Source organism: Felis catus, chromosome A1 (genome assembly GCF_018350175.1).
Source record: "Felis catus isolate Fca126 chromosome A1, F.catus_Fca126_mat1.0, whole genome shotgun sequence".
NCBI classification, from domain to species: Eukaryota; Metazoa; Chordata; class Mammalia; order Carnivora; family Felidae; genus Felis; species Felis catus.
This window is the reverse complement of record NC_058368.1, coordinates 144801407-144828816: the sequence shown is the minus strand read 5'-3', so window position 1 is coordinate 144828816 and position 27410 is coordinate 144801407. Positions and strand designations below refer to the sequence as shown.

At 39.8% G+C, this 27410-nt stretch overlaps 1 protein-coding gene across 11 annotated transcripts in view; it reads left to right on the top strand.

Moving 5' to 3' along the window:
* The first annotated feature begins 9571 nt into the window (after nt 1–9571).
* The window catches only part of ACOT12 (acyl-CoA thioesterase 12), a 56637-nt gene continuing 38798 nt past the window's right edge, over nt 9572–27410 (top strand). For 2 of the 11 annotated variants that reach the window (XM_045033188.1, XM_045062677.1), the window contains exons 1-3: nt 9572–10042; nt 16924–16993; nt 26860–26920. In XM_045033188.1, coding sequence (XP_044889123.1) covers nt 9916–10042; nt 16924–16993; nt 26860–26920 — 258 coding nt within the window. In that variant the 5' untranslated portion in view covers nt 9572–9915. Of the gene's footprint in view, nt 10043–10118; nt 10406–13012; nt 13138–16923; nt 16994–19633; nt 19750–26859; nt 26921–26977; nt 27064–27410 lie in introns of those variants that run through there. The other 9 variants (XM_045033177.1, XM_045033185.1, XM_045033192.1 and 6 more) reach the window with 8 other exon arrangements.

The window sequence follows — 27410 nt, the reverse complement described above, 5'->3', positions numbered from 1 at the left end:
TTATAACAGTGGCACATAGTAGCCGTGTAACTTTCTGCGATATGGAACAGTTATTCATCCAAACATCACCAGCCCATCAACAGAACAGACATGTATATCATTAATTAAATTCAGTTGTGTTTTACATTTTGCCAACTTTCTATTTTGTCATCATGAATGTATATTTTTAAAATGAGATGACAGCACAAATTTTATTTAACAATTTGCTCACTTGATGTATAGTCTTAAATATTTAGACATATGGTATATGGGGCTCCACTTGGACTTTTGCTCTAAGGCCCACAATTTTTAGAGACAGGACTACAAATAAAGAGAGTATGCTCTGCCCTGGATCCCTGTTCTGGTTACTATTACTGCCTAACAAATTACCCCCAAACTCAGCAGCTCACAACAACCATTTTATTATGAAAATAATTGTGTGTATCAGCAATATAGGAACTCTTTGGGTAGTTTTTGCTTGGTGTCTCTGATGCATTTGTGAGAAGATATCAACTGAGCAGTGTCATTCTCAAGGCTTGACAAGGTTGGTTATCCAAGAATGCTCACTCAGTTGACTGGCAGTTAAAGCTGGCCATCAGCCTGGAGCTAAGCTGGGACTATTGACCAGAGGCCATTACATACCTCTTCAACATGGCAATTGAAAGGAACTTGGATTTTACAGGCTGGCTGCCTCCAGAAAGAGCCCCAAGAGAACCAGGCAGAAATGCATGGTCTTTTATGACCAAGCCTAGGAAGTCACATAATATCACGTAGTCACAAAGTATGTACCCTATTGTAGGAAGCTGTCACAGTCCTGACAGATTTAAGGAGAATGGACAAAGACCCCATCTTTCAATGTAAGAAGTATCAAGTCCCCATTCTTCTTAGGTTACTTTCTTAGTCTCCCATAGGGGCAGGAACTGATCTGGATCTGTTTGACACTGCTTTCCATACCCAGTAGCACCCATGTACAGCTGGTGAGGTAAAGCCCAGTGGAAACTGACCATTTGCCTGATTTGAGGACACACGGATGATTGTGTAGGTTCCTGCATCTCTAGCACGATTAGCTACATGGTTGAAAAATTGATTTCAAAATTGATGTAAGAAAAAACGATTTCCAATATAATGTTTCCTTTGTTTTATTAGGATACTACACAGGGTACAATCCAACATCATTATACAAGTATATCACCTATCTGAAACAATTGACCGAAAATGAAAGTATGATATTATAAGCTAGATTGATCACTCACCTGATATGAGCTAACAATGAACAGCCTGATGTCACTCAGAGATTGAAAAATAGAAATGAATATTTTCATAGGAAATAAAAGAACAGCAATTATAAAAGCATTGTGGTGGTGTAGCAGCTAGAAATCTTTTGGTGACACATGACAGATAACCAAAGGCAAATGGTCTTAAAGGACTAAGAGGGAGAGAGAGAGTAGAAGGGAACATAGGAAAGATTTATTTGTTCATGTAACTGGAAAGCTCCAAAGTGATTTCAGGTGAGACTTGATCTAGCAGTTCAACAAAATTATCAAGAACTTGCCTTTCCCTATAGTCTTCCACATGCTTGAATACCCCTGTATGGCTCATTGGTAATTTTAAAAATTTGTCTTGCTTCCACTCTCCATTCCCATTCAGAGCTCAATCTCCTTTTAGGAAATAATTGTTTAATCTTAGTGAAAAGGCAATTCTAGTTACTTGTCTCATCTCTACTGAAACTGAGAGAAACTGATTTCACCCCTTCCTATAATTTTTTCTTCCTAAGCCCTAGGGTCATGAATAGGCATATGACCTAAACTTGGTCGGGCAAATGTTCTCTCGGGTCTTTAGATCTTGACCAAGGTCTACCAGGAAGGAAAACGGGCAAGATCATACCAGAATCTTGTGGTATAATAAGCAACTTTGCTATGCTTCCCAGTCCTGAAGCACAGCCTTTGTTTCTGCCTCCTGTCAAGCCTGGTTTTCCAAATCTAGTCAATTCTGAGAGCAGCAAAAGCATCTTCCTTGCTTAGGATGCTTAGGCCCTGCTGCTTGATTACCAAAGCAATGAAGACTTCTTGGACATGGCCATCCAGAAGAGAGCTTCCCCTCTCTGTGTCTCCATGGCACTGTATATCCTATCCTTTGATAGGCCCTCACCACATTACACTACTGACTTATCCACCTGTGTTCCCTACCAGACTGACAGCTCCCTGAGAACAGGGGCCTTGGCTTATGCTTAGACCAGTGTGTGGTCAATATGAGGTATATAAAATAATGTATTCAATTAATTAATTAATTTAATTAATTAATTAATTAATCTATTTGGAGAGAAAAGACATGTCGGTATTAAATGATTCTAAAATTTAAGGCAGTATATTGTTAAGCAGAAAGCATAAGGGCTCTTTACAAAGTGTGGAACTGCCAGAAAGAACATTTTTAGGCTGTTTTGTGAGAAGTCATTGCACACTCTTTGTTTCCCACTAAAAGGAACCAGTCTTCCTTAAAGAAATGCCTAGTTTCAGGGCTGGGGAAGCAAAAAATACAAGATGAGCCTGCAACATCTGTTTGTACTGGGAAATGAAGAATAACAAAAGGAGAAAAGAGGTATTTCAACAACAACAACAACAACAACAACAACAACAACAACACAGAAGCCAGCTTGGGGGGGTTCCCTCTGACCCAACCAAGGACAATTTGAGCTTCAAAATGAATAATTATAATAAAAGAGTATAGCCCATTGAATAAAATAGGAAACCATGAGTCCACAGAGATATAAATAATGTATAAATTTAAATTTTAATGAAGAATGAGATATTTACATAGTTTCAAAGTACCTCCACACAAAATGCTTATAAATTAAAAAGCCTGGAGATACCACCTCAATCAAATGACCAAAATGAACATCATTGAGGCATCTGGCTGGCTCAGTCAGTTGAGCATCCGACTCTCGATTTCGGCTCAGGTCACGATCTCACAGTTTGTGGGATCGAGCCCCATGTCAGGCTCTGCTCTGACAGCGCGAACCTGCTTAGAATTCTCTCTCTCACCCTCTCGATGCCCCTTTCTCTCTCTCTTTCTCAAAATAAATAAATAAACTTTAAAAAAGTTATTTTTAGAAATGAAAATCATCAAAAATGTGACCGACTGAAACTGTGCAGGGCCACCTGGGTGGCTCAGTCGGCTGAGCTTCCGACTTCAGCTCAGGTCATGATCTCATGGTTTGTGAGTTCGAGGCCCGCGTCCGTCTCTGTGCTGACAGCTTGGAGCCTGTAGCTGCTTCGGATTCTGTGCCTCCCTCTCTCTCTGCCCGTCCCCTGCTCACACTCTGTCTTTCTCTCTCAAAAATAAATAATACACATTAAAAAAAAAGAAATTGTGCATTACCTGATAAAATGCACAAAGAATGCAGCATCGTTTTATGCCATTCCTGCTGAAGATGCATAAACTCTATCTAGTTACAAGGAGACATCAGACAAACCCAAATTGAGGGTCATTCGACAAAAATTCTGGCCTGGAACCTTCAAAAGTGGCAAGGTCATGAAAGTCACAAAAAGATCGAAGACTCCTGGACTGAAGGAAGACAACAGAAATGACAACTGAATGTAACACAAAGCACTGTCTCCCTTGGGACCATTGGTGACACAGAAAGGAGCCCAAGGATCAGTGGTAATAAAGTGTAAATGTTAACTTCCTCACTTTGGCAGTGTGTTCTGGTTAAACAGGAGAATGTCTGGCTTATAGGAAATTCAAACTATAGTATTTAGGAGTAATAGATCATCAAGTTGGCAACTTACTCTCATATGTTTTAGGGAAAACATTTGCATGGGTACTTCAACTTTTCTGTAAGTTTGTGATTATTTAAAAGACATGGAAGCATGGGGCCCCTGGGTGGCTCAGTCGGTTAAGCATCTGACTTCATCTCATGTCATGATCTCACGGTTTGTGATTTCGAGCCCCATGTCGGGCTCTGTGCTAACAGCTTGGAGCCTGGAGCCTGATTTGGATTCTGTGTCTCCTTCTCTCTCTGCCCCTCTCCAACTTGTGCTCTCTCTATGTCTCTCAAAAAATAAATAAATGTAAAAAAATAAATAAAAATTAAAAAAATTTGAAAACATGGACACAAATCAAGATTGATCTTTAGTCTAGTAAATGGTCAGTGGAAGGATACAATCTGAAGAGTTGCCCACAGCCAGCTTCCATCCACATTTATCATTCTGTCTCATCTTTATTAGAATGATTTGTGTTTATGTAGCACTTTCACATGTGCTGTAAACTCTATAAACTCTATAAACTATAAATTCTATAAAGTCAGATTCCATCTGTCTCACATACCATTTCATTTATCCAATGCCTAGAATAGTCTCCGGGTCACAGTAGGCACTCATGAATGTGCACCAGTTGAATGATGAATGAATGAGTGAATGAATGAATGAATGAATGAATGAATGAATGAAGTAGCTTAGACTAGAAAAAGCATGACCTTTGGAGTAGCTGAGACAACAGCTAGACTAATGGATTTGAATCTGGGATCTACTACTACCTTATATGGTCTCGGGCAAGTTGCTTCAGTTTCCTCATCTATGAAATGGCAACTATAATAGTTCCCACGCTTCACAGGGCTGTGTAGCATGTTATGAGTATTGATGAAATTATCTGGGCTTGAGTTCTTAACTCAGATCAACTGAGTGACATATTCAAGGTCAACATCAGTAAGAGGAGAGTCCACCTCAGACACAAACACATCTCCCTGGACCAAGACTGTGGCTCTTTCTCCTGCATCACTGCTTCCTTTAGTGATTGTAAAGGGCTCTTGTTAAACTGAATACATGCTCGGGAAAAGATTGTGATGAAAGTTCTATCTCCTTGACAAAAGACAAAAGCAAACATTAGTGTGCAACAGAATCACATGCAATTTTTGTTCAAACACAGGTTATTGCCCCCACTCCACAGTTTCTAATTCAGTATTCAGGATTGTATTCAGTATGTATTCAGCATGTCTGGGAAGGGCCAGAGAATTTTGCCAGAGAACAACTGCCAGGGAGGGAATTAGTTGAGAGTCAGCTTAGAAAGCAAGGAAATGCTGAGGGCAGGAGATTGAAGGATATGAGTGAACCTAGAGGCAAAGGAAGGTCAGCTTCAGGGGCTAAGAAGAGATGGGAGGGCTCTGCCATCAGATGTTAGCTCAGTCTCTACCTTTGTCTCTGAGACAAAACAGGCCAATTCCTCTAAAGCCACAAACTACCAAAACTCAACCCATACCAAATAACATTAAGTCGAGTAGCTCTAAAACTATTTATAAAATTTGAATTTATAGTTTAGAAACCTATCCAAAAAAATCTCCAGCATTCAGATGGTTTCACTGGAGAATTCTAGAAAACATATAAAGAACACCAAATCTGCACAATGTCTTCCAGAATATAGAGGGAATGCTTCCTGATTCACTTTATGAATGTAACATCAAAACCAGACAAAGACAGTAGCAAGCAAGCAAGCGAGAGAGAGTAAACAAACTATAGACCAGTATCAAAAATATAGATACAAAAACCCTTAACAAAATGTTAGGAAATAGAATTCGGCAGTATATAAAAAGAATTATACACCATGACCAAGAGGGATTTATTCTAGGATGAGAGCCTGGTTCAATATTTGAAAACAATCACTGCAGTCCCCCATATTGACAGGTAGTATTGGTGGCACCCAGGGGACTCCACTAAGCAGTGCCTAGGATATAGGTGGGGCCTAGCAATTTTGGGGAAGTGAAAAAATTAGTCTGTATGTACACGGCTTGTGTTCAAACAAAATAAAGTGCTACACTCCACATGCATAGGTGACTCCCAGGTTTCACACCTAATGCTTGTCTCTCTGAGAGCTGGGGCCACTGGAAGCACAGGGACAAACAGGAGAAAGGTTGGCTTGAGGCCCCAGGTGCTAAATGGGACAGTCCAATGGCCCCAAGGGGAGACTGATCCCAAGAGCAGAGTCCAGGAGTGAAGAAGAGGAAGAGACCCTGGAAAAAGTTGGCAACCGAAATATAAGAAAGCCCATTCTGGAATTTTTGCTTAGGAACTCTGTGTTTAAGCTTTGAACTGCATCCTTATAACTGAAATTTGAACTTGAAAACATTGGCCTGACACCATGCATAACATACCAAAGGTAGAATCGAGTCTGATAACTAATAAAGTTCATCTCCATATGAAATTCTTTGAGTTACTAAACTTTCTGCCTGGGATTCGTCTCCTAAAATGAAAAGACTCCCAGCTGCCTCTGATATTCAGCACAGTGTAAGTATCATGGCTTTCTGTGCCTTGCGTGAATTCCCTCAGCACCCACTATGCCAGTGCCCAGTACACACTGACAGTGTCTTAATGCCTACTGATGCAATGCTCTGAGCGCCCTTGCCCTGCAGTCAGCATAAGTGCTGGGGAGTTAATGCTCCCCAGAGCAGCCCTTAGTCAATGAAGTCTTTATCCTCCAGCTCCCTTTTCTCCAGGAGGGGTAACTTAGGCTGTTCTTCACAAACTTTAATGTGCTTATGACTCACGTGAGAGTCTTAATAAATTTCAGATTCTGATTCAGCAGGTCTGGGATGAAGCCTGAGATTCTGCATTTCTAACAAGCTCCCAGGCAGTGCCCATGCTGCTCGTCTGGGGACCACACTTTGATTCCCCTATTAATGCCCTCTGCAGTTTCCTCCCAAATAAACTGTTTGCTTTCAAATTCTTGTTGGAGGGTGTGCTTCAGGGGAAGCACTTTGTTCCATCTCTCTTCTTATATTTTATGTCCCTTGTTCTCAGTTTTCTAAAAGGCTGACCTCTACCTCTAAAAGGCTGACCCAGGGCAAACACTTCATTTCCTCATCTCCAGAATGAGGGGGTTAGACTGTCTAGTTTCCTTCCTACTCCAACATTCTAAACAAGTTCTCTTTATTCTAGTTATTATCATACTTTCCACACTCCTCCCGATCTGCTTTCCTGCTCTTGTGCATGACCTTTTAAAATCAAGCTGGCTTCACATTCTGCTCATCTTCAAAAGATGGCTCTAAACAGAAATGGAAAATGGAAGCCTTTTCTTTAAGCATAATAGCAAAAATCCTTGACAGATAAAGGATACAGCAAATGTTCACACATGCAGATGACATTTTCATTGTGTGGGAGAAAAAGAGACCATTCAGAAAAACGTAAGAATAGTAGTTTCAGGCAGAGGCTGAAAACAAAAATCAGTGAGAAACCAACAAAAGATATGAAACCATAATCAAAGGACATCTAAATAGGAGATAATACACATAGAAAACACAATAGTGAGTGTGTGAACTTGTCTGCTTTTGGATCAAACATCCCTTCACATACATATGCAGATACAAGCTGCCTGCCTCCGATAGTCCCTTTGGAAAGCTACCTTCTTACACCTATGCTTAAAACAGTTTGAAATTCCTCTAGTTTACCAGAAACCAAAGAAATGAACACATATATGATATTACCACTTTAGTCGCCATTTTTTAATGCAAAATAAACCAACAGGACAAAAATCTTACTTTTGGTAACTTCAGGCATTTCCTAAAATATTAATACATGAAATTCATACATGTAACCATCAGTTATGGCTGTGCAACAAATAATCCCCAAATCACAGAACCTAACAACAATAAGTAGTTATGTCTCATTCATGAGTGTGTGTGCCTGCTGGGTAGCTCAGCTTCATGCTGCAAGTCTGTAGGTTGGGTGCCTGGCTCTGCAACAGGTGGATCCAGTATAGCACCCAGATGCTGATATGGAAAGCCGCTCAGGCATATGAACTTCCCATGGCAGAGGTAAGACATACCCAAGAACAGGTACATGTGGTGCTTTGAAGGCTAGGCTTGGAACTGGTACCCCCTTAACTCACTGTGTTCCATTCCAAAGCAAGTCATGTGGCCAAAGCCCAACATTAATAAGTGCCTCCCGTGAAGTTATCAGCGAACAGAATGAATGTGTACTGAATACTGTGATCTGCCAACATGGCATTAACAACTCTAGAGGCATTTTCCAAGAAGGGGTGATACGAGTAATAACACTGTTATTGAAATAAGTATGCAACTGCCTATGAGGACCATCTTGGAGGCATGGGTTTGACTTTGTTTTAAAAAGTCATTTTTATCTGTCCAACTTCGGCTCAGGTCATGATCTCGCAGTTCACGAGTTCCAGCCCCGTGTCAGGCTCCATGCTGACAGTTCAGAGCCTAGAGTCTGCCTCTTTCTGTGCTCATGCTCTGTCTCTCCTTCTCTCAAAAATAAATAAAAACATGAAAATAAACAATTAAAAGTCATTTTTATGCCTTATATAAAAGCCAAACTTAATTCTTGCCTAACAATGCATCCAGTTTGTATGTATGCTTATGTGGGACGGAAACCTCTTTCAAAACATATATTTTTTTAGATTTTTATAGCCCTGTTATTTTTTTTAATATGAAATTTATTGTCAAATTGGTTTCCATACAACACCCAGTGCTCATCCCAACGGGTGCCCTCCTCAATGCCCATCCCCCACCCTCCCCCCTCCCACCGCCCATCAATCCTCAGTTTATCCTCATTTTTAAGAGTCTCTTATGGTTTGGCTCTCTCCCTCAAAACATCTTTAAAAGGAAAAGCAATATATTGAAAAAAAAAGAAAAAAGAAATATGGATCTTTGCAAAAAAAAAAAAAAACCAGAAAAAAAAAAAAGGAAAAGCAAAATTGCCAGAATGTCCCATTCCAACGTCTCTAGGCTGGGGCTTAGCAGGCTGTAAAGGAATGAGAAAGCATCACCAATTTGTTGAAAGCGATTAGGTTTTGTGGTAAGCTACTTTGGACACTCAGGAGCCCCAAGTTTAAGCCACATGCTCCTACTTTCTTGCTGTTCCTATTATGTCTGACATGTTGCTTCATCTCTCCAGGCTTCCATTTCTTCACCTGCAAATGCTCTCCTGGGTGCAGCCACCCCTAACAATACAATAACTATGAATCTATTATATGCTGGAGGTTTTCTGGTGTCTCTATTTCCTGAATGAGAACTGCTTTGTAAAGTCACTGATTTCAGCTCTAGAAAGTGTAATGGCTGCTTTGTGTTAACAGCTGAGAATGAAAATTCTCATTTAATATTCTAGATTTTGTCTCCTGAAAAGAGTCTCTTGGGATTTGCTGGCATCATTAATAGTGAGGCGACAGTTTCTAATCTTAAATTCTCTAGATTAGAACCAAAAGATTGCCTTTCTTTGTTGAGTGACTCTCATGTCCCTGCAAACATCAGCACTTTGTGTTTGCTTGGCAGTGGGGGTAATTTCACAACAAACTGATCAATAACAAAGGGTTTGGGGGAGCTATTTTAACATCCTAAGAACCAGAAGGTGTATTTTGAACTAGGGCTTGAGGAGTGAGGGTCCACTCTACCTGGCAGTCAACAGCCAGGGGGAAGAAAAGGTAGTCAAACACTCTAAAATCAGTTTCTAAAGCAAAATGTCCGCATTCTCTGGACAACAGTTAACAAATCAATCCTTAACCTCGCACCGTCTGTCAAGTTCTTCAGATGGCTGTTATCCTCACTATTTACTTAGCAAACACCTGTATTACCTCAGCCAGGCACACGCTGAGTTACGTACATTACTTCATTTAATTCTCTCTACAGTCCTCTGACCTAAGTACTGCTGTCCTCCCTTTACACTTGAGAAATTCGGGCTGCTTCCAGCTTTGCCAAGCTTGGTGGCCCCGCATTTGGCTTCTGACACCCAAGAGAGATCTCTTTCGCGCTCCTCGCGATATTCCCGGCACCTCGAATCCCACGTGCCAGTGCACCGGACGGGCCCTGGCGGCCCGCGGAGCGCGGGGCTCGGGCCCAGGGCTGCGGCGCCGGTGCCCTGCGGAGCGAGGGTGGTTTCCGCGCTGACCTGCTCGGCCCGACGCCCTCAGCCCAGGGGCTTCGCGGCGGGCCCGGCTATGGAGCGCCCCGAGCCCGCCGAGGTGCGCATGAGCCAGGCCATCCAGCCCGCGCACGCCAACCCGCGCGGCGAGCTGAGCGCGGGGCAGCTTCTCAAGTGGATCGACGCCACCGCCTGCCTGGCTGGTAGGGGGCCGACGCGGAGGGACGCTGGGGGGGGGGGGCGGAAGGGGAGCGCGGAAGGCCGGCGTGGCGGGGGTGGCGACCGGCTTGGATACCGGGATGTGGGGTGGTGGGGGTCGGGACATGAGAGGATCCCGAGGCCAGGGTGCAGGCCGACCCACCCCAGTACGGAAGCAGACGCTTGGCGCCCCAGTCCTCACCATTCCTGAACCCGTGAGGTCCGTGAGGAGAGAGAGGCAAGGAGAGGGTATTTCCAGCTGTGAGTAGTTGGGGACCCTAACGGTTGCGGTAGTCATCCAACACCGGGAATGACCTAGACCAGTGATTCTCAGACCTTTCAGCCTCAGGACTCCTTTACCCCATTAGGTAAGTGAGGACCCCGCACTTTCGTTTATGTGGGTTATTTTGTTGATATTGACCATCACCGAAATCTTTTGTTATTTTTTAAAATATTTATTTTTTGAGAGGGCACAAGCTGGGTTGGGGCAGCAGAGAGAGGTGGGGGGGGGGGGCAGAGGATCCCAAGCGGGCTCTGGGCTGACAGCAGTGAGCCTGATGATGGGCTCAAACTCAGCAACCCTGAGATCATGACCTGAGACGAACTTAGATGCCCTACTGACTGAGCCACCCAGGAGACCCTCAAAATCTTTTAAAATGAATTCATTTTAAAAGAACAAGAATAAACCCATGACATAATTTTATTGAAAAACAACTATTTTCACCAGTAATAAAACTATGCTTAAAGGCATGCTCTTAGTTTACATTTTGCAAATCTCTTTACTATCTAGTTTGATAGATTACTCCTTTCTTATATCTGCTTCTGCATTCAGTTTGTTGCTACCACACCTTATATCGTCTCCTCTCAGGACCTTTGCCCCTGCTTCTCATTTTACCATTATGACCTTCTTTTGCCCTTTCCATGCATTACATCTCAGCTTAAACAGCCTTTCCTCAGAGAAGTCTTTCTTGACCACTTGTTTACATTTGTACTCTTCCAGCAGTTTTAGCAGAATGCCCTTTTTTACTTCCTTCCTACTGCTTAGCACAATCTGTAATTATTTTGTGTGTTGATCTCTTCACCTCTTTATTTTCTGCCTGGCCAATTCGCATGTAAGCTAAAGTTAGTTCTCCAGTGCTTAGGAAGCACTAAACAAAAACCTCTGCTTTCATGGATAGGTAGGTTGGTGATGAATGGGTCCAAACCTTGGAATCTCATTTCTGAAATGAAGTCAGGCTTTGCATAACGCAGGAACAGACCCGGCAAAGGTATATTGTGAAGGAAAACATGTTAAGATTAAAAACTAAAGCTGGAAGGAGCTTAAGATCATGTTTCTTAGGACTCTTATTTTACAAAGGACAAAAGTAAAGTTCAGATGATGACAGAACCCCGCTTTTCTCACTGAGTAGCAACAGAGTTTCTAATCCCCTGTGTGTTAACAGCCCCCAAAATTTAGTCACATATTCATGTCAATCTGTTTGTTTGTTTTCTGTTTGTTGATAGGTCTGTTTGGTTTCTCTCTTAACAGTTTTTATCAGTATTTGAGGTTGATTATAATAACATAAATAATGGAAGAATAAATGTAAAATTAATTCACATCTAAGGGAAACAAGTGTAAAAATCACTGAGGTTGCTAATAAAAATGATGCCTATTGCCAAGGCAACTGAATACATTATGTGAATAATGAAGTGATCATTTTGTGCTTCTGTCCTGTAAAGAATAAACAATTGCTGTGCTGCAATTGTCAGAAAAGTGTCTGCCTTTTTACATCTTTGGAAACTCAGGCCATAGACTGATTCCATTGATAACCAACTGCTTTGGATTAATAGCTCTGTTGCTAATAGTACAACATTAAAGAAACCTTTATGATAAAGTTAGTTTGGAAACATGGAAATACCTGTGTTAAACACTCTATGGTGAGAAGCACCACATAAGCAAGGGGCGTTATTTAGTCAAGGTGCAACAGAATCTGTGCCAGAGAAATGCTCCGCCATAGTGCTGTCCTTTCTTTGATAAGAGTAGTACAAAAACTGGTTTTCCTGGCATTTTCCCAGCCAGAGTTCCTCGTTGACCAGCACTTTTCCACGGGCCCATTACTATGATAAATAATGATCCCAGCCATGGACCTAAGGCTCTTCTGTGACACCCAGACACTGCTAGATTCCAAAAGATCTTCTCAATATTTAAATAAAGATTAAATATGTTCACTATCATTTTGGCATTAAACCTCATTTCTGTCAGTAGTCCCATTTTTCTAGTCGTTCCTTAAGCCTAGAGGAATGAAACCATATCTGAGTCATTCTCCACCCTCTGTATACATTTCTTATTTTGAAATATCACAAACTCACCCTTTTCTGTATTGCATTTCTGAATCTTGTCCAGGGTTCACTCTCTTAGGAATGGCATGCAGTCCATCCAGTAACACAAGTCAAAAATCTAGGAGTCATCCCTTCTTGATACCTCTGTCTACCTTGCTTCCCCCTCCACATACTCAGCCCATGAACTAAGTCCTATCAGTGTTACCTTAAAGAAATCACTCAAACCCAACCACCTTGCTGTGGCTCCACTGCCACCACCTAGGCCAACCTATCATCATCCTTCATAGGAACTTCAGCAGTGGTTTCTAAACTGATCATCTCCATTCATTCTGGTGTCCTCTCCACACTACATCTAAAATATTTTTTGAAGGTGCTAATCTGATCATATCATTGTTGTTTATCTCCCCCCCCTCCCCCCCCCCCCCCCCCCCGTCTTCTTTATCAAGAGTTACAAGCTTTCCTCTTCTGGCATAGTAAGTATCTCCTATTAGAAAAAAAAAAAGGCACATAGATAACTGCTATAAACTCTGGATAAAACAGTAAATAAAACCTACTTATGGGCAACTGACAGGTGAAAAAAAGCAGATTTAAACACTTGGAAGTCAACACTTGGAAGAAGAGAATGGTACTAGCTAACTTTCTCTGTTTTGTTTTAGTTTTTTAATGCCTTTAAGCCTGAAGAAAGACCTTACTCTGCTCCCAGCTAAATTTTTGATGGAAAACCCACAGACTTGCTGATTTGAAGAGCTATAGGATTTGGGGAAAACACAGCTACTTAAATGTGAGGAGGAAGTTTCAAGAGAGGAGAGAACTGAAGAGGCAGAGCTGTATAATCTATCTATATTTTTGGCTCAGATCTCTGGTGAAGCTTGAATCATGCATGCATAGAAGAAACTCCAGCCTTGCTAGATGATGCCAAAAGAATTGGGAAAGGGCTGTTACAACCTCTAGGGAGATAGAGTTTTATAGTGGGAATTTAGTTAAGTACTTACTTGGAAAAACAAAACAAAACAATACTGTTTAGAGAAACATGTAAGAACCCATAATTTCTACAATGTATCACTCACCATGGCTAGGATATAGTCCAAAATTACTTTATATACAAAGAAACAGGAAAATATGATGCATTCTTAAGTGAAAAGATAATGGTGATCAAGCCTCGATGATCCGAGTGTTAGAATTAAGCATCCATTATTCTATAGCAGCTATCATAAGTATGCTTGAGGATGTAATAAAAACTCATCATAAAATAAAAATCATCATAAAGAATGAAAAGATAGTAAGTCTCAAGACAGAAGTAGAAACTAAAAAAAGAACCAAATGAAAATTCCCAAACTGAAAATTACAGTATCTGAAATTTAAAAATTCACTGGATAGGCTTAATTAACAGCTGATTGGAGGAGAGTAAGTGAACATAAAGATGGACAATAAAAATTATTCAGTCTGAAGAAAAGGGAAAAGATGAATTTAAAAAATGAATAAGTGAACAGATATATCAAAACCACATCAAAAATCATAACATACATGTAAAAGAAGCCCCAAAAGAAATGAGAGAAAGTCTGAGGCATAAAACAAACATTTAAAGAAATAGTAGCTGAAATTTTTCATATGTGGTGAAAGACATACATTTACAGATTCGAGATCATAGGACACCAAGCAAGATTAATACAAACACAAAACAAAACAAAACCTCACATCTATCACAGGCAAACTATGATGAAAAGAAAATCTTAAAAGCTGGCAGAGAAAAACACTGTGCTATACATAGGAGAACACTGGTCAGAATTACTTATGACCTCATCAGAAACAATGGAATCCATAAGACAGTGAACCAATATCTTCAATAATAATTAGAAAACTGTCAACCAAGAGCTTCAAGGCCCTGTGCATAGTCCATTCTCAGCCGACCCTTCAGCCTTACCGTACCAGCTCTCCTTCTTGCTTTCTGCATTTTATCCTTAAAGACTTTGATCGGGATCTTTGCAGTTCCTTTTGCTCAGTGTGCTCTCCTTTTCTCTCTTCTTCCTCCTCAACACATCTATTTTTATCCTACTCATCCTTCACATGTCAGCTGAAGCATCCCCTCCACTTGGACATCTGCCCTGACATCCTCCCTAGGTCTAGTTTCTCATGTTATGACTCCCATAAAATTGATGTTTCTTCAGGGCACTTAATTCATTTTGTTATTTATTCCTTTAATTAATCCATGGCTTCCACTAGTCTCCAAGAGAACAGAGATCATGGCTGTTTTACATTTCCATCACCTTACATAGAGGCTAACAACAGCACAGGTATTCAGTCAATATTAGTTAAAGGAATGAATGAATGGAGATGCCACCATTTTAATCAGTCATCATCTCATACCTGGATTACAACCACTTACCTAGTCTGCTACTGTTTCCAGCTTCTCTGTTTCCCCCAGGAAATCAGTAATAGCTTTAGAGTTTCTCCACTTTGATTAGCATACTGTATGAAAGACAATCAAAATCAAGAACCCGAGCAAGCTGGTCCTGTTAAATTAATATCTGACACACTTGTAAAAAAAAACAACTGCATATAATCACACGTAAAAATTGTGATCATATGTTGGTTCCCCATATTTCTATTTTCTATTTTTAATTTCATGACCCTTAAAAGTCTATAGCGTAAACCATGGCTGTTGAGCATCTGAAGCCCATCTTTAGCTAAGCACTTCTCTGAAGAGTGTTCCTTGGTTGGTCTTTTCTGAGAGTTCCTATTGCTTCTGTAGTCAAAATCACTATTTAGAACATTGTATTCAATCTTTCCAAGCCTGGGTTTCCTCGTTTGTAAAATGAAACTAGTAATAGTACCAACCTCATGTAATTGACATGCATAAATACTTAGTTCAGTGCCTGGTCAATAATAAATGCTTAATAAATGGCAACTATTATTATGATAATATTTGTTCATGATCCCTAATGCAATCTAGTATAGTGCTGTATATACATAATAGATACTCGATATATACAATCAAAATATATAAAAATAAAAAAAATTAGTCTTATTGATTATTGCACTTTAGTTATCATTTAAATCATTCAAAACTGGTTATTCATATTGGCATACATGGTAACATTTTATTAACAAGAATAGTTTAATAAACTCAACATCCTGTTCTCTCAGGTAACTGGAATGAATGTCTATTAGGTACTCCTTAGTGAATGTCTTATAGCCTGTATTTGCAAGGATCTGGTAGTTCTCTGGAAATCTTAAGCTCTAAAATGGCATCTACTGTAGCTGGCTCTCTAATTGCCACTGAGCAGACTTATTAAGAGATAACACTGACTTCTCAGTATTGGGAAATCAGTAGGAATTTAACAAATGTTTGATACACTGAATTCAATTGAGCCCATCTTGAGTATTTCTAAAGTCTGGTACTTTTACATTCCCTTCCTCTCATTGAACTTTATAGCTGGGAAGGCAGTCATTCCCTCTCCATCAATCACACACTAACTATGGTTAGTTTTCTGGTAACTCAGTTTGTATTATGTGCATGTTTGGAAGAACAGCTAGTTATTTCCAACTTAAAAACCAGAATGTGCAATTTTCTACAAATTAGATTATAGAGAGGAGTGTTCTAAATAGCTGCTCTCTGGAGTATTTCCCCATGTCTCTTTACCTGGCACTATCAAGTAATATTGTAGTTAAAGTAATCCACACAAAGAATACAACTTTAGTATAATTCGCTGTCTTTCTTTTTCATGTCTCTAAAAGTGTGAAGAATAAAGAGTGAAGTCTCCAAAATTAAAATGAGCTTCAAAGCACTTAAAAAGCCGGTGCAGTCTGTTTGGGTTTTAACTGAATGTTCGCCAAAATCAAATTCTGACAGAAGCACATGTCAACATTTTTCCTAAAGAGATTGTTATGATATTTTTATATAAAGCAAAATCAACAATCAAAAAATATCTCAACAAATTAAATGCAGGCATGGAATATGGATAGCTAGGGTTCTTCCCTAATCTCTTTATACCCTATTTAAATATTCTCCTCTCCAACATAATTACTGCATACAGAATTTGGTAATAATGAACAATAAATATTGACTAAATACCTAATAGATGCTGAATATTTCTCTGCTACTCAAGAGAAGTTGCTCTCCAATTTGGGGTCTGATGTCAGTGTCTCCTATACTATTCAGTACTTATACTTGTTAAGTGGTCTAAATATAATCAGCTTCTGGTTATGTGGGATAATGGATACAGCTTTGATGAATTGTTTTTAAAACAAAAGAAGGGTCATATCTAACAAAATATTTAAAGTTGGTACTAACTTAATAAAATTGCTATTTAAATAGCTAGATATACTAGGTATTAGTTTTGAATTTCAAATCAAAGACAGTACAATAATTTCCATTCAGTAGAAGTACAACTTACAGAGCAAAAGAACTGTCATTGATCCAGGTCATCTCTAAGTGTGGGCATAGTGGTACTTCACTGAACCAGAGGATGAGTTACTAGAATACATCCATTTAACTTTTATTCTTTTCCCTTATGCTGAAATATTTAAACATAACTATTAATTAACACATTTTTGCCTGTTTTTGAAGCTGAAAAGCATGCTGGGATTTCCTGTGTTACAGCCTCAGTGGATGACATACAATTTGAGGAGACAGCTAGGTAAGTGGTATTGCTCTATCACACCTTTCTCCTGGGCTTTTTGGCTCATTTGAAACATATATTTGCATTACTTATGCTTGTTTATTTGGAGTCAATGATCCAATTTGTTAATTAAATATTTGACCTAATGTAAATCAATAAAATAGTAATTGCAGGACCTACTTTTAGTAAACACTTTGAAGCAGAAATTCATAGTCCTGATTTTATTGAGAAATAGCTCTCCAAATAGATGCATTCTGGTATGAGCCAGAGCTGGATTTCTAAAAGCTGATTCTTTTTTTTTTTTTAAGTTTTTTTTCAACGTTTATTTATTTTTGGGGGGACAGAGAGAGACAGAGCATGAACGGGGGAGGGGCAGAGAGAGAGGGAGACACAGAATCGGAAACAGGCCAAGGCTCTGAGCGATCAGCCCAGAGCCTGACGCGGGGCTCGAACTCAGGGACCGCGAGATCGTGACCTGGCTGAAGTCGGACGCTTAACCGACTGCCCCACCCAGGTGCCCCTAAAAGCTGATTCTTTTTTTTTTTTTTCAGTTGTTTTTTAATTTTATTTTTCATTTTTTAAAATACATCCAAATCAGTTAGCATATAGTGGAACAATGATTTCAGGAGTAGATTCCTTTTTTTTTTTCTTTTTATATATATATATATATATATATATATATATATATATATATATATATATATGAAATTTATTGACAAATTGGTTTCCATACAACACCCAGTGCTCATCCCTAAAGGTGCCCTCCTCAATACCCATCACCCACCCTCTCCTCCCTCCCTCCCCCCATCAACCCTCAGTTTGTTCTCAGTTTTTAAGAGTCTCTTATGCTTTGGCTCTCTCCCACTCTAACCTCTTTTTTTTTTTTTTTTTCCTTCCCCTCCCCCATGGGTTCCTGTTAAGTTTCTCAGGATCCACATAAGAGTGAAACCATATGGTATCTGTCTTTCTCTGTATGGCTTATTTCACTTAGCATCACACTCTCCAGTTCCATCCACGTTGCTACAAAAGGCCATATTTCATTTTTTCTCATTGCCACGTAATATTCCATTGTGTATATAAACCACAATTTCTTTATCCATTCATCAGTTGATGGACATTTAGGCTCTTTCCATAATTTGGCTATTGTTGAGAGTGCTGCTATGAACATTGGGGTACAAGTGGCCCTATGCATCAGTACTCCTGTATCCCTTGGATAAATTCCTAGCAGTGCTATTGCTGGGTCATAGGGTAGGTCTATTTTTAATTTTCTGAGGAACCTCCACACTGCTTTCCAGAGCGGCTGCACCAATTTGCATTCCCACCACCAGTGCAAGAGGGTTCCCGTTTCTCCACATCCTCTCCAGCATCTATAGTCTCCTGATGTGTTCATTTTGGCCACTCTGACTGGCGTGAGGTGATACCTAAGTGTGGTTTTGATTTGTATTTCCCTGATAAGGAGCGACGCTGAAGATCTTTTCATGTGCCTGTTGGCCATCCGGATGTCTTCTTTAGAGAAGTGTCTATTCATGTTTTCTGCCCATTTCTTCACTGGGTTATTTGTTTTTCGGGTGTGGAGTTTGGTGAGCTCTTTATAGATTTTGGATACTAGCCCTTTGTCCGATATGTCATTTGCGAATATCTTTTCCCATTCCGTTGGTTGCCTTTTAGTTTTGTTGGTTGTTTCCTTTGCTGTGCAGAAGTAAAAGCTGATTCTTAATGGCTCCTTCCTCTACAAGAAGAATAATTAATGATAATAAGAGTATCTATGATGGTGAATTTCATCATTAAGTTGTTGAGTGAACGTTAATTCATGTGAATACAAATGTTAAATTATGAAAAACATTTAGTGTGTGAGAGCGTTTATGTGCTTTGCCATCTCCTATTGTAGAAAATTTCAAGATTAACAAATGTTTCAAACATATACAAAAATAGAAGAGTACAGTATATCCCCAAGGACCATCACCTAACTACAATAATAATAAGCTCATGGAAACTCTTGTTTTATCACTACTTCTCCATACTTCCCCACACACCTAGATTATTGTGAAAGGAAATCCCAGGCATCATTTATGAATATTTCATTATATATTTCTATATGATAAGGACTCTTTTAGAAAACATAATAATATAATAACAATACCATTAACAGAAATCATTCCCAATGACCCCAAAAGATATTTTTTAAAAAATTAAACAATTGGTTTCTTGAATCAGGATTGAATATGGTTGATAGGGCTTTTAACATAAAATTTCTCTTCTTTCCTTTCTCCTAGTTTTTTTTTTTTTTTAAAGAAACCTGGTCATTTGTTCTGTAGAGTTTACATTTTGTATTTGCTCATTGTATCCCTGTTTAACCTGTTCACCTACCCTTTGTATTTCTTATACAATGATAGTTACATCTAAAAATTGGTCAGATGAAGGTTTGATATTTTGGTAAAATTAGTTCTTGTCAAGAGCGCGTAATGTCTAATGACCATTACTTAGAACCATTATTTCATTACATATTGGCAGAATGGTAATGTGCTAATACTATCATTTGTTCTTCATTTATTTTCTGAAGTATTTGTGTAGAGAGACTCGTTATCTCATTAATTACTTGGTTACCCTTAAGTAAAGTTTGTCTAGGAAAGACAAGCTTAATTCTTTCTCTTTATTTAGTGTCATCGTAAGCCCATGGATTTTAACATATTTGATGCATTTCAATTCTGACAAGATGGGCTCATCTTTTACATTTCCTTACAAAAACTTAGTCATACATTTCTTCAAAAGAAATTGTAAGTAGAGATCACAATTTGGGCAGAAAATGTGCTCATTTATATAGGGTTGGTCATTGTTTCTAGATTTTTTTCCAGTGGACAGAATTAAGAATTATTTGTTTTTTAAAGAGTTTATACTAGGGGTGTCTGGGCGGCTCAGTTGGTTGAGTGTCTGACTCTGGATTTCGGTTCAGGTCATGATCTTCTCGTTTGTGGGGTCGAGCCCCACATGAGGCTCTATGCTGACAGCAGGGAGCCTGCTTGGGATTCTTTCTCTCTCCCTCTCCCCATCTGTCCCTCTCGTGCTGTCTCTCTCTGTGTCTCAAAATAAATAAATGTAAACATTTAAAAAATAAATAGTTTATACTAATAACTGTAATAAATTAGCGTTATATGTTTTTTTTAAGGAGGATTATATGTTTTTATGTTTGTATCTCTGGTTTTGTTTTTGTTTTTCCCTGAATATCTTGATCCTTGAAGACATGAACATAACTTAAAAGGAAAAGGAAGAGAGAAAGTCATCTGTTTCCGGTCTTGGATGGTTCTCAAGGACCATGGGGGTAGTTGGCATTGTTTTCAAGCCCTAATTAGTCTTGTCCAATGAGATACTCAGTTTATCTCCCCAACCTTACTGTTTACATTTACCTGTTTGGCATTTATTTATTTAGATACAAGCAAAATTAAGTTAAATGAAACCACATGCATTAAAAAATCACTTCTTCAAAGCTGATACAGAAGAAATTTTTGGTAGAAATTAGAATCATAGACATGGAGAGACCTTTATAGGTCAGCCCAGCTTTCTCTTTGTAACAACAAGAAACTGAGGCCTAATTCCCCAAGCAAGCCAGGAGACAGAGGGTGCTTAGAGTCTGGATTTCTTATGCTTAATCCAGTGCTTTTCCCAACCCACTGCTTCTGCTTTTGTGATCAGCAACTTTTACTGAACACTTCTCAATGGTTGTTCTCACAGGCAGCTGCAGTGTCACTGAAAGAGCTCTAGACATTCTAGAGTCTTGTAGATGCAGATAGAGACCCACTGACTAAGCTCACATACTAGCTGTGTGATTTTCCTTGAAGTAGAAAAAATTGATAGGTGTTTGTATATCAGCAAAATTACAAATTACTATAAACCCAAACTTACTTAAGACTAGATGAAGTGCCATTATTAATTTAGGAGTTCCAAAAGTGTATTGTAATAAAGTATCTATCACGTACTTTCCACACTTAAATTCTGTAACTTACACTTAACTAGCAATCTCATCACTGAAATATGGGTTAGTTTTTTTATGCCATTTTGTGTTGGTGTTATCAAAAAGGATTTGTGGCCACTAACATCATGGAAAGGGGCCTTCTTCTATTTTTTACATGGGACCTGAATCATAAAAAGAGAAAATTGAAAGCTACCTACAGAAAACCATATATTGATGGATTGGGAGAAGATGGTGGCGTACAAGGACACTGGGCTCACCACGTCCTGCTGATCACTTAGATTCCACCCACATCTGCCTAAATAACCCAGAAAACCGCCAGAAGACTAGGCAAAAGGACTCTCTGGAGCCAAGCGTAGATAAGAGGCCCACAGAAGAGGGTAAGAAGGGCGGCAAGGAGATGCGCGCTACACGGACTGGTGGGATGGAGCCGGGGCAGTGGAGGGCAGCCTGCCCGGCAAGGCAGAGTCCCCGAGTCTGACTTGCAAAAGCTGAGGGGCCGGACTGCGTGAGTTCTGACAGCCAGCGGGACTTAACATCTGAAATGTTAAAAGTCAACAGCTCTGCTTGGAGAGTGGGAGGGCGAGAGGACACTGGGAGGGAGAGGTGTTGAGCCCTGGAAGACAGAGCTCAGCTTGGTGGGGAACAAAGGTGCTGGCCAGTGCCATCTCCCTCGCCCATCCCCCAGCCAAACCAGTTCCCCTCATGGAACTTGTTTGCACTGCGCAAACACCCAGCGCTGTGCTTCTGTGGATCCATCCCTCCGACAGATCTGCCTACCTCCCAGTGCCACAGGGCCCCTCCTGAAGTGGACCACCAAAGGCAAAGCGAGCTGAGTCTGCCCCTCCCACCCCTGTGCACCTTGAAGATCCACCCTGGCTAATACTCCAGATCCCATCAAAGCAGCACCATAAGCCTGGCAGTGTGCAAGTAGCCCAGACAGATGCAGGGCTGGTTCAACATTTGCAAATCAATCAATGTGATACATTAATAAAAGAAAAGAACCATATGATCCTGTCAATCGATGCAGAAAAAGCATTTGACAAAATTCAGCATCCTTTCTTAATAATAACCCTCGAGAAAGTCGGGATAGAAGGAACATACTTAAACATCATAAAAGCCATTTATGAAAAGCCCACAGCTAATATCATCCTCAATGGGGAAAAACTGAGAGCTTTCCCCCTGAGATCAGGAACATGACAGGGATGTCCACTCTCACCGCTGTTGTTTAACATAGTGTTGGAAGTGCTAGCATCAGCAATCAGACAACAAAAGGAAATCAAAGGCATCAAAATTGGCAATGATGATGTCAAGCGTTCACTTTTTGCAGATGTCATGATATTATGCATGGAGAACCCGGTAGACTCCACCAAAAGTCTGCTAGAACTGATAAATGACTTCAGCAAAGTCGCAGGATACAAAATCAATGTACAGAAATCAGTTGCATTCTTATACACTAATAATGAAGCAACAGAAAGACAAATAAAGAAACTGATCCCATTCACAATTGCACCAAGGAGCATAAAATACCTAGGAATAAATCTAGCCAAAGGTGTAAAAGATCCGTATGCTGAAGACTATAGAAAGCTTATGAAGGAAATTGAAGAAGATGTAAAGAAATGGAAAAACATTCCGTGCTCGTGTGTCGGAAAAATAAATATTGTCAAAATGTCAATACTACCCAAAGCTATCTACACATTCAATGCAATCCCAATCAAAATTGCACCAGCATTCTTCTCGAAGCTACAACAAGAAATCCTAAAATTTGTATGGAACCACAAAAGACCCTGATAGCCAAAGTAATTTTGAAGAAGACCAAAGCAGGAGGCATCACAATCCCAGACTTTAGCCTCTACTACAAAGCTGTCATCATCAAGACAGCATGGTATTGGCACAAAAACAGACACATAGACCAATGGATAGAATAGAAACCCCAGAACTAGACCCACAAAAGTGTGGCCAACTTATGTTTGACAAAGCAGGAAAGACTATCCAATGGAAAAAAGACAGTCTCTTTAACAAATGGTGCTGGGAGAACTGGACAGCAACATGCAGAAGGATGAAACTAGACCACTTTCTTATACCATTCACAAAAATAAACTCCAAATGGATAAAGGACCTGAATGTGAGACAGGAAACCATCAAAACCCTAGAGGAGAAAGCAGGAAAAGACCTCTCTGACCTCAGCTGCAGCAATTTCTTACTTGACACATCTCCAAAGGCAAGGGAATTAAAAACAAAAATGAACTATCGGGACCTCATGAAGATAAAAAGCTTCTGCACTGCCAAGGAAACAATCAACAAAACTAAAAGGCAACCAATGGAATGGGAAAAGATATTTGCAAATGACATATCGGACAAAGGGCTAGTATCCAAAATGTATGAAGAGCTCACCAAACTCCACACCCGAAAAACAAATAATCCAGTGAAAAAATGGGCAGAAAACATGAATAGACACTTCTCTAAAGAAGACATCTAGATGGCCAACAGGCACATGAAAACATGCTCAACGTCGCTCTTCATCAGGGAAACACAAATCAAAACCACACTCAGATACCATCTCATGCCAGTCAGAGTGGCCAAAATGAACAAATCGGGAGACTCTAGATGCTGAAGAGGATATGGAGAAATGGGAACCCTCTTGCACTGGTGGTGGGAATGCAAATTGGTGCAGCCACTCTGGAAAACAGTGTGGAGGTTCCTCAAAAAATTAAAAATAGACCTACCCTATGACCCAGCAATAGCACTGCTAAGAATTTGCCCAAGGGATACAGGAATGCTGATGCATAGGGGCACTTGTACCCCAATGTTTACAGCAGCACTCTCAACAATAGCCAAATTATGGAAAGAACCTAAATGTCCATCAACTGATCAATGGATAAAGAAATTGTGGTTTATATACACAATGGAATACTACTTGGCAATGAGAAAGAATGAAATCTGGCCATTTGTAGCAACGTGGATGGAACTGGAGAGTGTTATGCTAAGTGAAATAAGTCATAGAGAGAAAGACAGAAAACATATGTTTTCACTCTTAGGTGGATCCTGAGAAACTTAACAGAAGACCATGGGGGAGTGGAAGGAAAAAAAAAAGAGAGAGGAAGGGAGCCAAAACATAAGAGACTCTTAAAAACTGAGAACAAACTGAGGGTTGATGGGGGTGGAAGGGAGGGGAGGGTGGGTGGTGGGTTTTGAGGAGGGCACCTGTTGGAATGAGTACTGGGTGTTGTATGGAAACCAAGTTGACAATAAATTTCATATTTAAAAAAAGTTAAACAAAACCATGTATTTGTTCATAAACCATATCAGATATTAATTAAGTAATTAAATTAATTTAAGTTAAATTCTTCAGTATTTATTGCCTATACAAAAAATACTGCAATGGACTCAGTAAGATACATAAATATTTGATTATGGCACAATTTTGAAGTGGAGTGGTCACTCAGTCTGGTGAGAGTCAGACAAACACATAATCATCAGAATAGAAAGCATGCTAGGATGCAGCCCTTGGGTGAGATACAAACTCTGTTCTGTGGGGTAGTTTAAAAGGTGCACATTTTGATTAGAAAATCAATGAGAGTTTTACCCTAGAGGAGCATTTGATGTGTGCCTTAACTGAGGCATAGACTTTTTTCTGGTGAATAGGAAAAGGACTTCACACAATGAGGCACTTGTAAGAACCTAAGCACCAAGATGGGAAGGAGCAGAGAGTGTTCAGGAAGAGCCTGGTCTGCAGAGAGGTGATGCCCAGCAGTGGACTGGAGCTACATAACAGAAGACCTTGAATGCCATGCTATGAAATTGGTTTTATTTAGTTGAGATTTCAGTTATTCCATTCATTTGACATTCAATATCGGGAGATTGGTGTGGAGAATCAGGTTCTTGGAATTCTCCTACTTTTAAAGGCAGGACAGGTTCACAAAACAAGAAAAATGGCTTCTGCTCTGCCCACCCCCCCCCCCCACCCCAACTCCAAGTCTGAGAGACAGAGAAGCGTAACATTTTAGTAGTTGATGAGTACAAAGTATCATAGTAGCTTTGGAGAGGGACTCTAACTCTGCCTGGCACTATTACTGCAAATCTCTTCTAGGAACTTTACCAAACAGAGCTAGGAACTTTAAAAGGAACAAATATAAGAAAAAAGAAAAATGGTTTGGTTGCATATGCTGGATGTGAAGATTAAGTTAAATTGGGAATGTGTGTGGAGGTTGTTAACACTAAGTCTAGTAGAGCCTCCATAACTATTAGTTGAATCTGTTGAGAGAATTTGGAAATATGGCTCTGAGTTTCAAGAATGATGTCCAGGCTAAAGATGGAGATTAGAGAATCATTTTAATAGAGATGACGGAATCATGGACAAGAACAAGGTCTTCTAAGAAGAGGGTGTAGTGAGAAGAGAATAGGATAAAGGACAGAAATTTAGGAGATGTTGACCCTGAAGGGATGGATTAAGAAAGAGAAACCAGTGAAGGAAGCTGAGATAGAGAAGAGAACACTGGTCTGGAATCCAAGGGAAGAGAAATCCTCCTGAAGAAAGACATTAAAGAGGTGAGATGTTGGATTTAGCTTTTAGGAAATGACAGGCCGGAAGTGAGATGTGGAGGCAATAGCCAGGTTCAAGTGGCTGAGAAGTAAATGGGAAACGAAGGCCTCAAACCTCTGCACCTGGCAAAATCCTCATCTTTGAACACCCATCTCAAACGTCACCTCTTCTGTGACTCCTTTCCCAGCTTTCTGAATTAGCTTCTTCTTATGGTTATCTTTGTAATACTCAATCTTTTCTTTTGAAAAATTTCATGGCACTGCACTTCATCTGTTTACATCCTGGTGACCTAAGTGAAGACTGGTCTCCTTGAAGTCAGGAGCCTCATCTTGTTCATCACGGTATCCTGAAGTCTTAGCTTAATGCCAGGACTAGTTGTAAACATTTCTTAAACATTTCAGTAAACATTTCTTTTTCTTTCCCTGATTTGTGTAAGCTTTATTTTTTTTCCAGAGGATTGACTCTAATTTTATTATTGTATTTTATTTTAAATCTGTGAGTTAGAAAAAGAAATGAGTATTTTAGGAAGTTTGAATATGGAGAAGAAGAGAAAAAATTTGAGATAGAATCGGCTTGAGAGAAACGTTTTTAGAAAGAAGTAGCCTTGGACATTTTCATAGACTAGTAAGGAGAGTCAGGGAAGGGGCAGAGGATGAGGGTACGAAAGAGAAAAGAGCTGACTAAGCTGGCCATGGTGGCTGAGAAGAGGTAACAAGGGCACAGGTACAGAAAGAGGTTCTGAAAGAGATCTAACGTTCTTCCTCTGAAACAGAAAAGTAAGGAGGATATAGTTCAAGTTTGAAAGTCATTGAGAAAAATTGAAGAGGATTGCATTAGGAAGACCCTTACCTTCTGCTAAGGTTAAAGGATCAGTGGTAACTGAGGGGACTGAACACAGAAGATTTGGAACAACTTTGGACTATATGACCAGAATCCCCATAATCATGAAGAGTGAATGGAGGGTCCATGTAAACCTGGTGAAGTTGATCAGTTTGCATGTTTCTCCATGTGTTTGTTAACAGACATTTAAAAAAGAAATGTCATTTGTTTGGTTTGCTTGTCTATTTTAACTTCTCTTAAGGAAGCAGCTGTGAGACACTCAAAGTATCCTTTGCAGATTGTGGAAGTCCTTTTGCACACCAACTTTGCAAAGGCCTCTTTCTGTTTGAATAGAAGTAGGCAACCAACATATGTGTGGTTTACAATGACTGGCATCTGTTTGTAGAACTGTCTTTTTATGTTATCATTAACCTGAAGTTTCATGCATAATCATTATCAGCGTGATAAGGAGTGATTGCACATGCATTTAAGTGAATCTTTAGGTCTGAAATGAGAGGTACTAGGATTACTAAGGTCCCTCCCTCTTTTTTTAACTAGAGTTGGACAAGTGATAACCATCAAAGCGAAAGTTACCAGAGCATTCAGCACAAGCATGGAGGTAAGAGACCTCTTTTCTTACTTCTGCCTATTGGTGCTCTCTTTTCATTGTGTACAGAGGGCAGAGCAGGAGGCCTGGCATAATTTGGAGTTCATGAGGTTCTGAATTTCAGAAGGTGCTTGAACCTGGAGTCAGTGTCACAGGTAAATAATAAGGACCTTGAGTTTCCTAGTCGACTGTGCTACTAAAATTAAATGTGATGCGACACACTATTTTTATATAGAAGGATACATAGGAAGTAAACATATAAGGGAGAAGGGTACTCTCTTGGTTCTTTACAAGCCATGGGTCTTATTTCTTAATTATACTGACTCTGCTTTTTCTCCATCTCTGCACCCTCTAGTGGAAACTAGCCCCATAATTAACTAGTTTTTGAAAGGTAGAATAACTGAAGTGAGAAAGGAAGTTTAGATTTTTCTTCTTCATCCACTCGGTTTTATTTTCTTTACCATAGTTGTGAATGCAGCATTCTCAGGGGCTTTTGAATTTT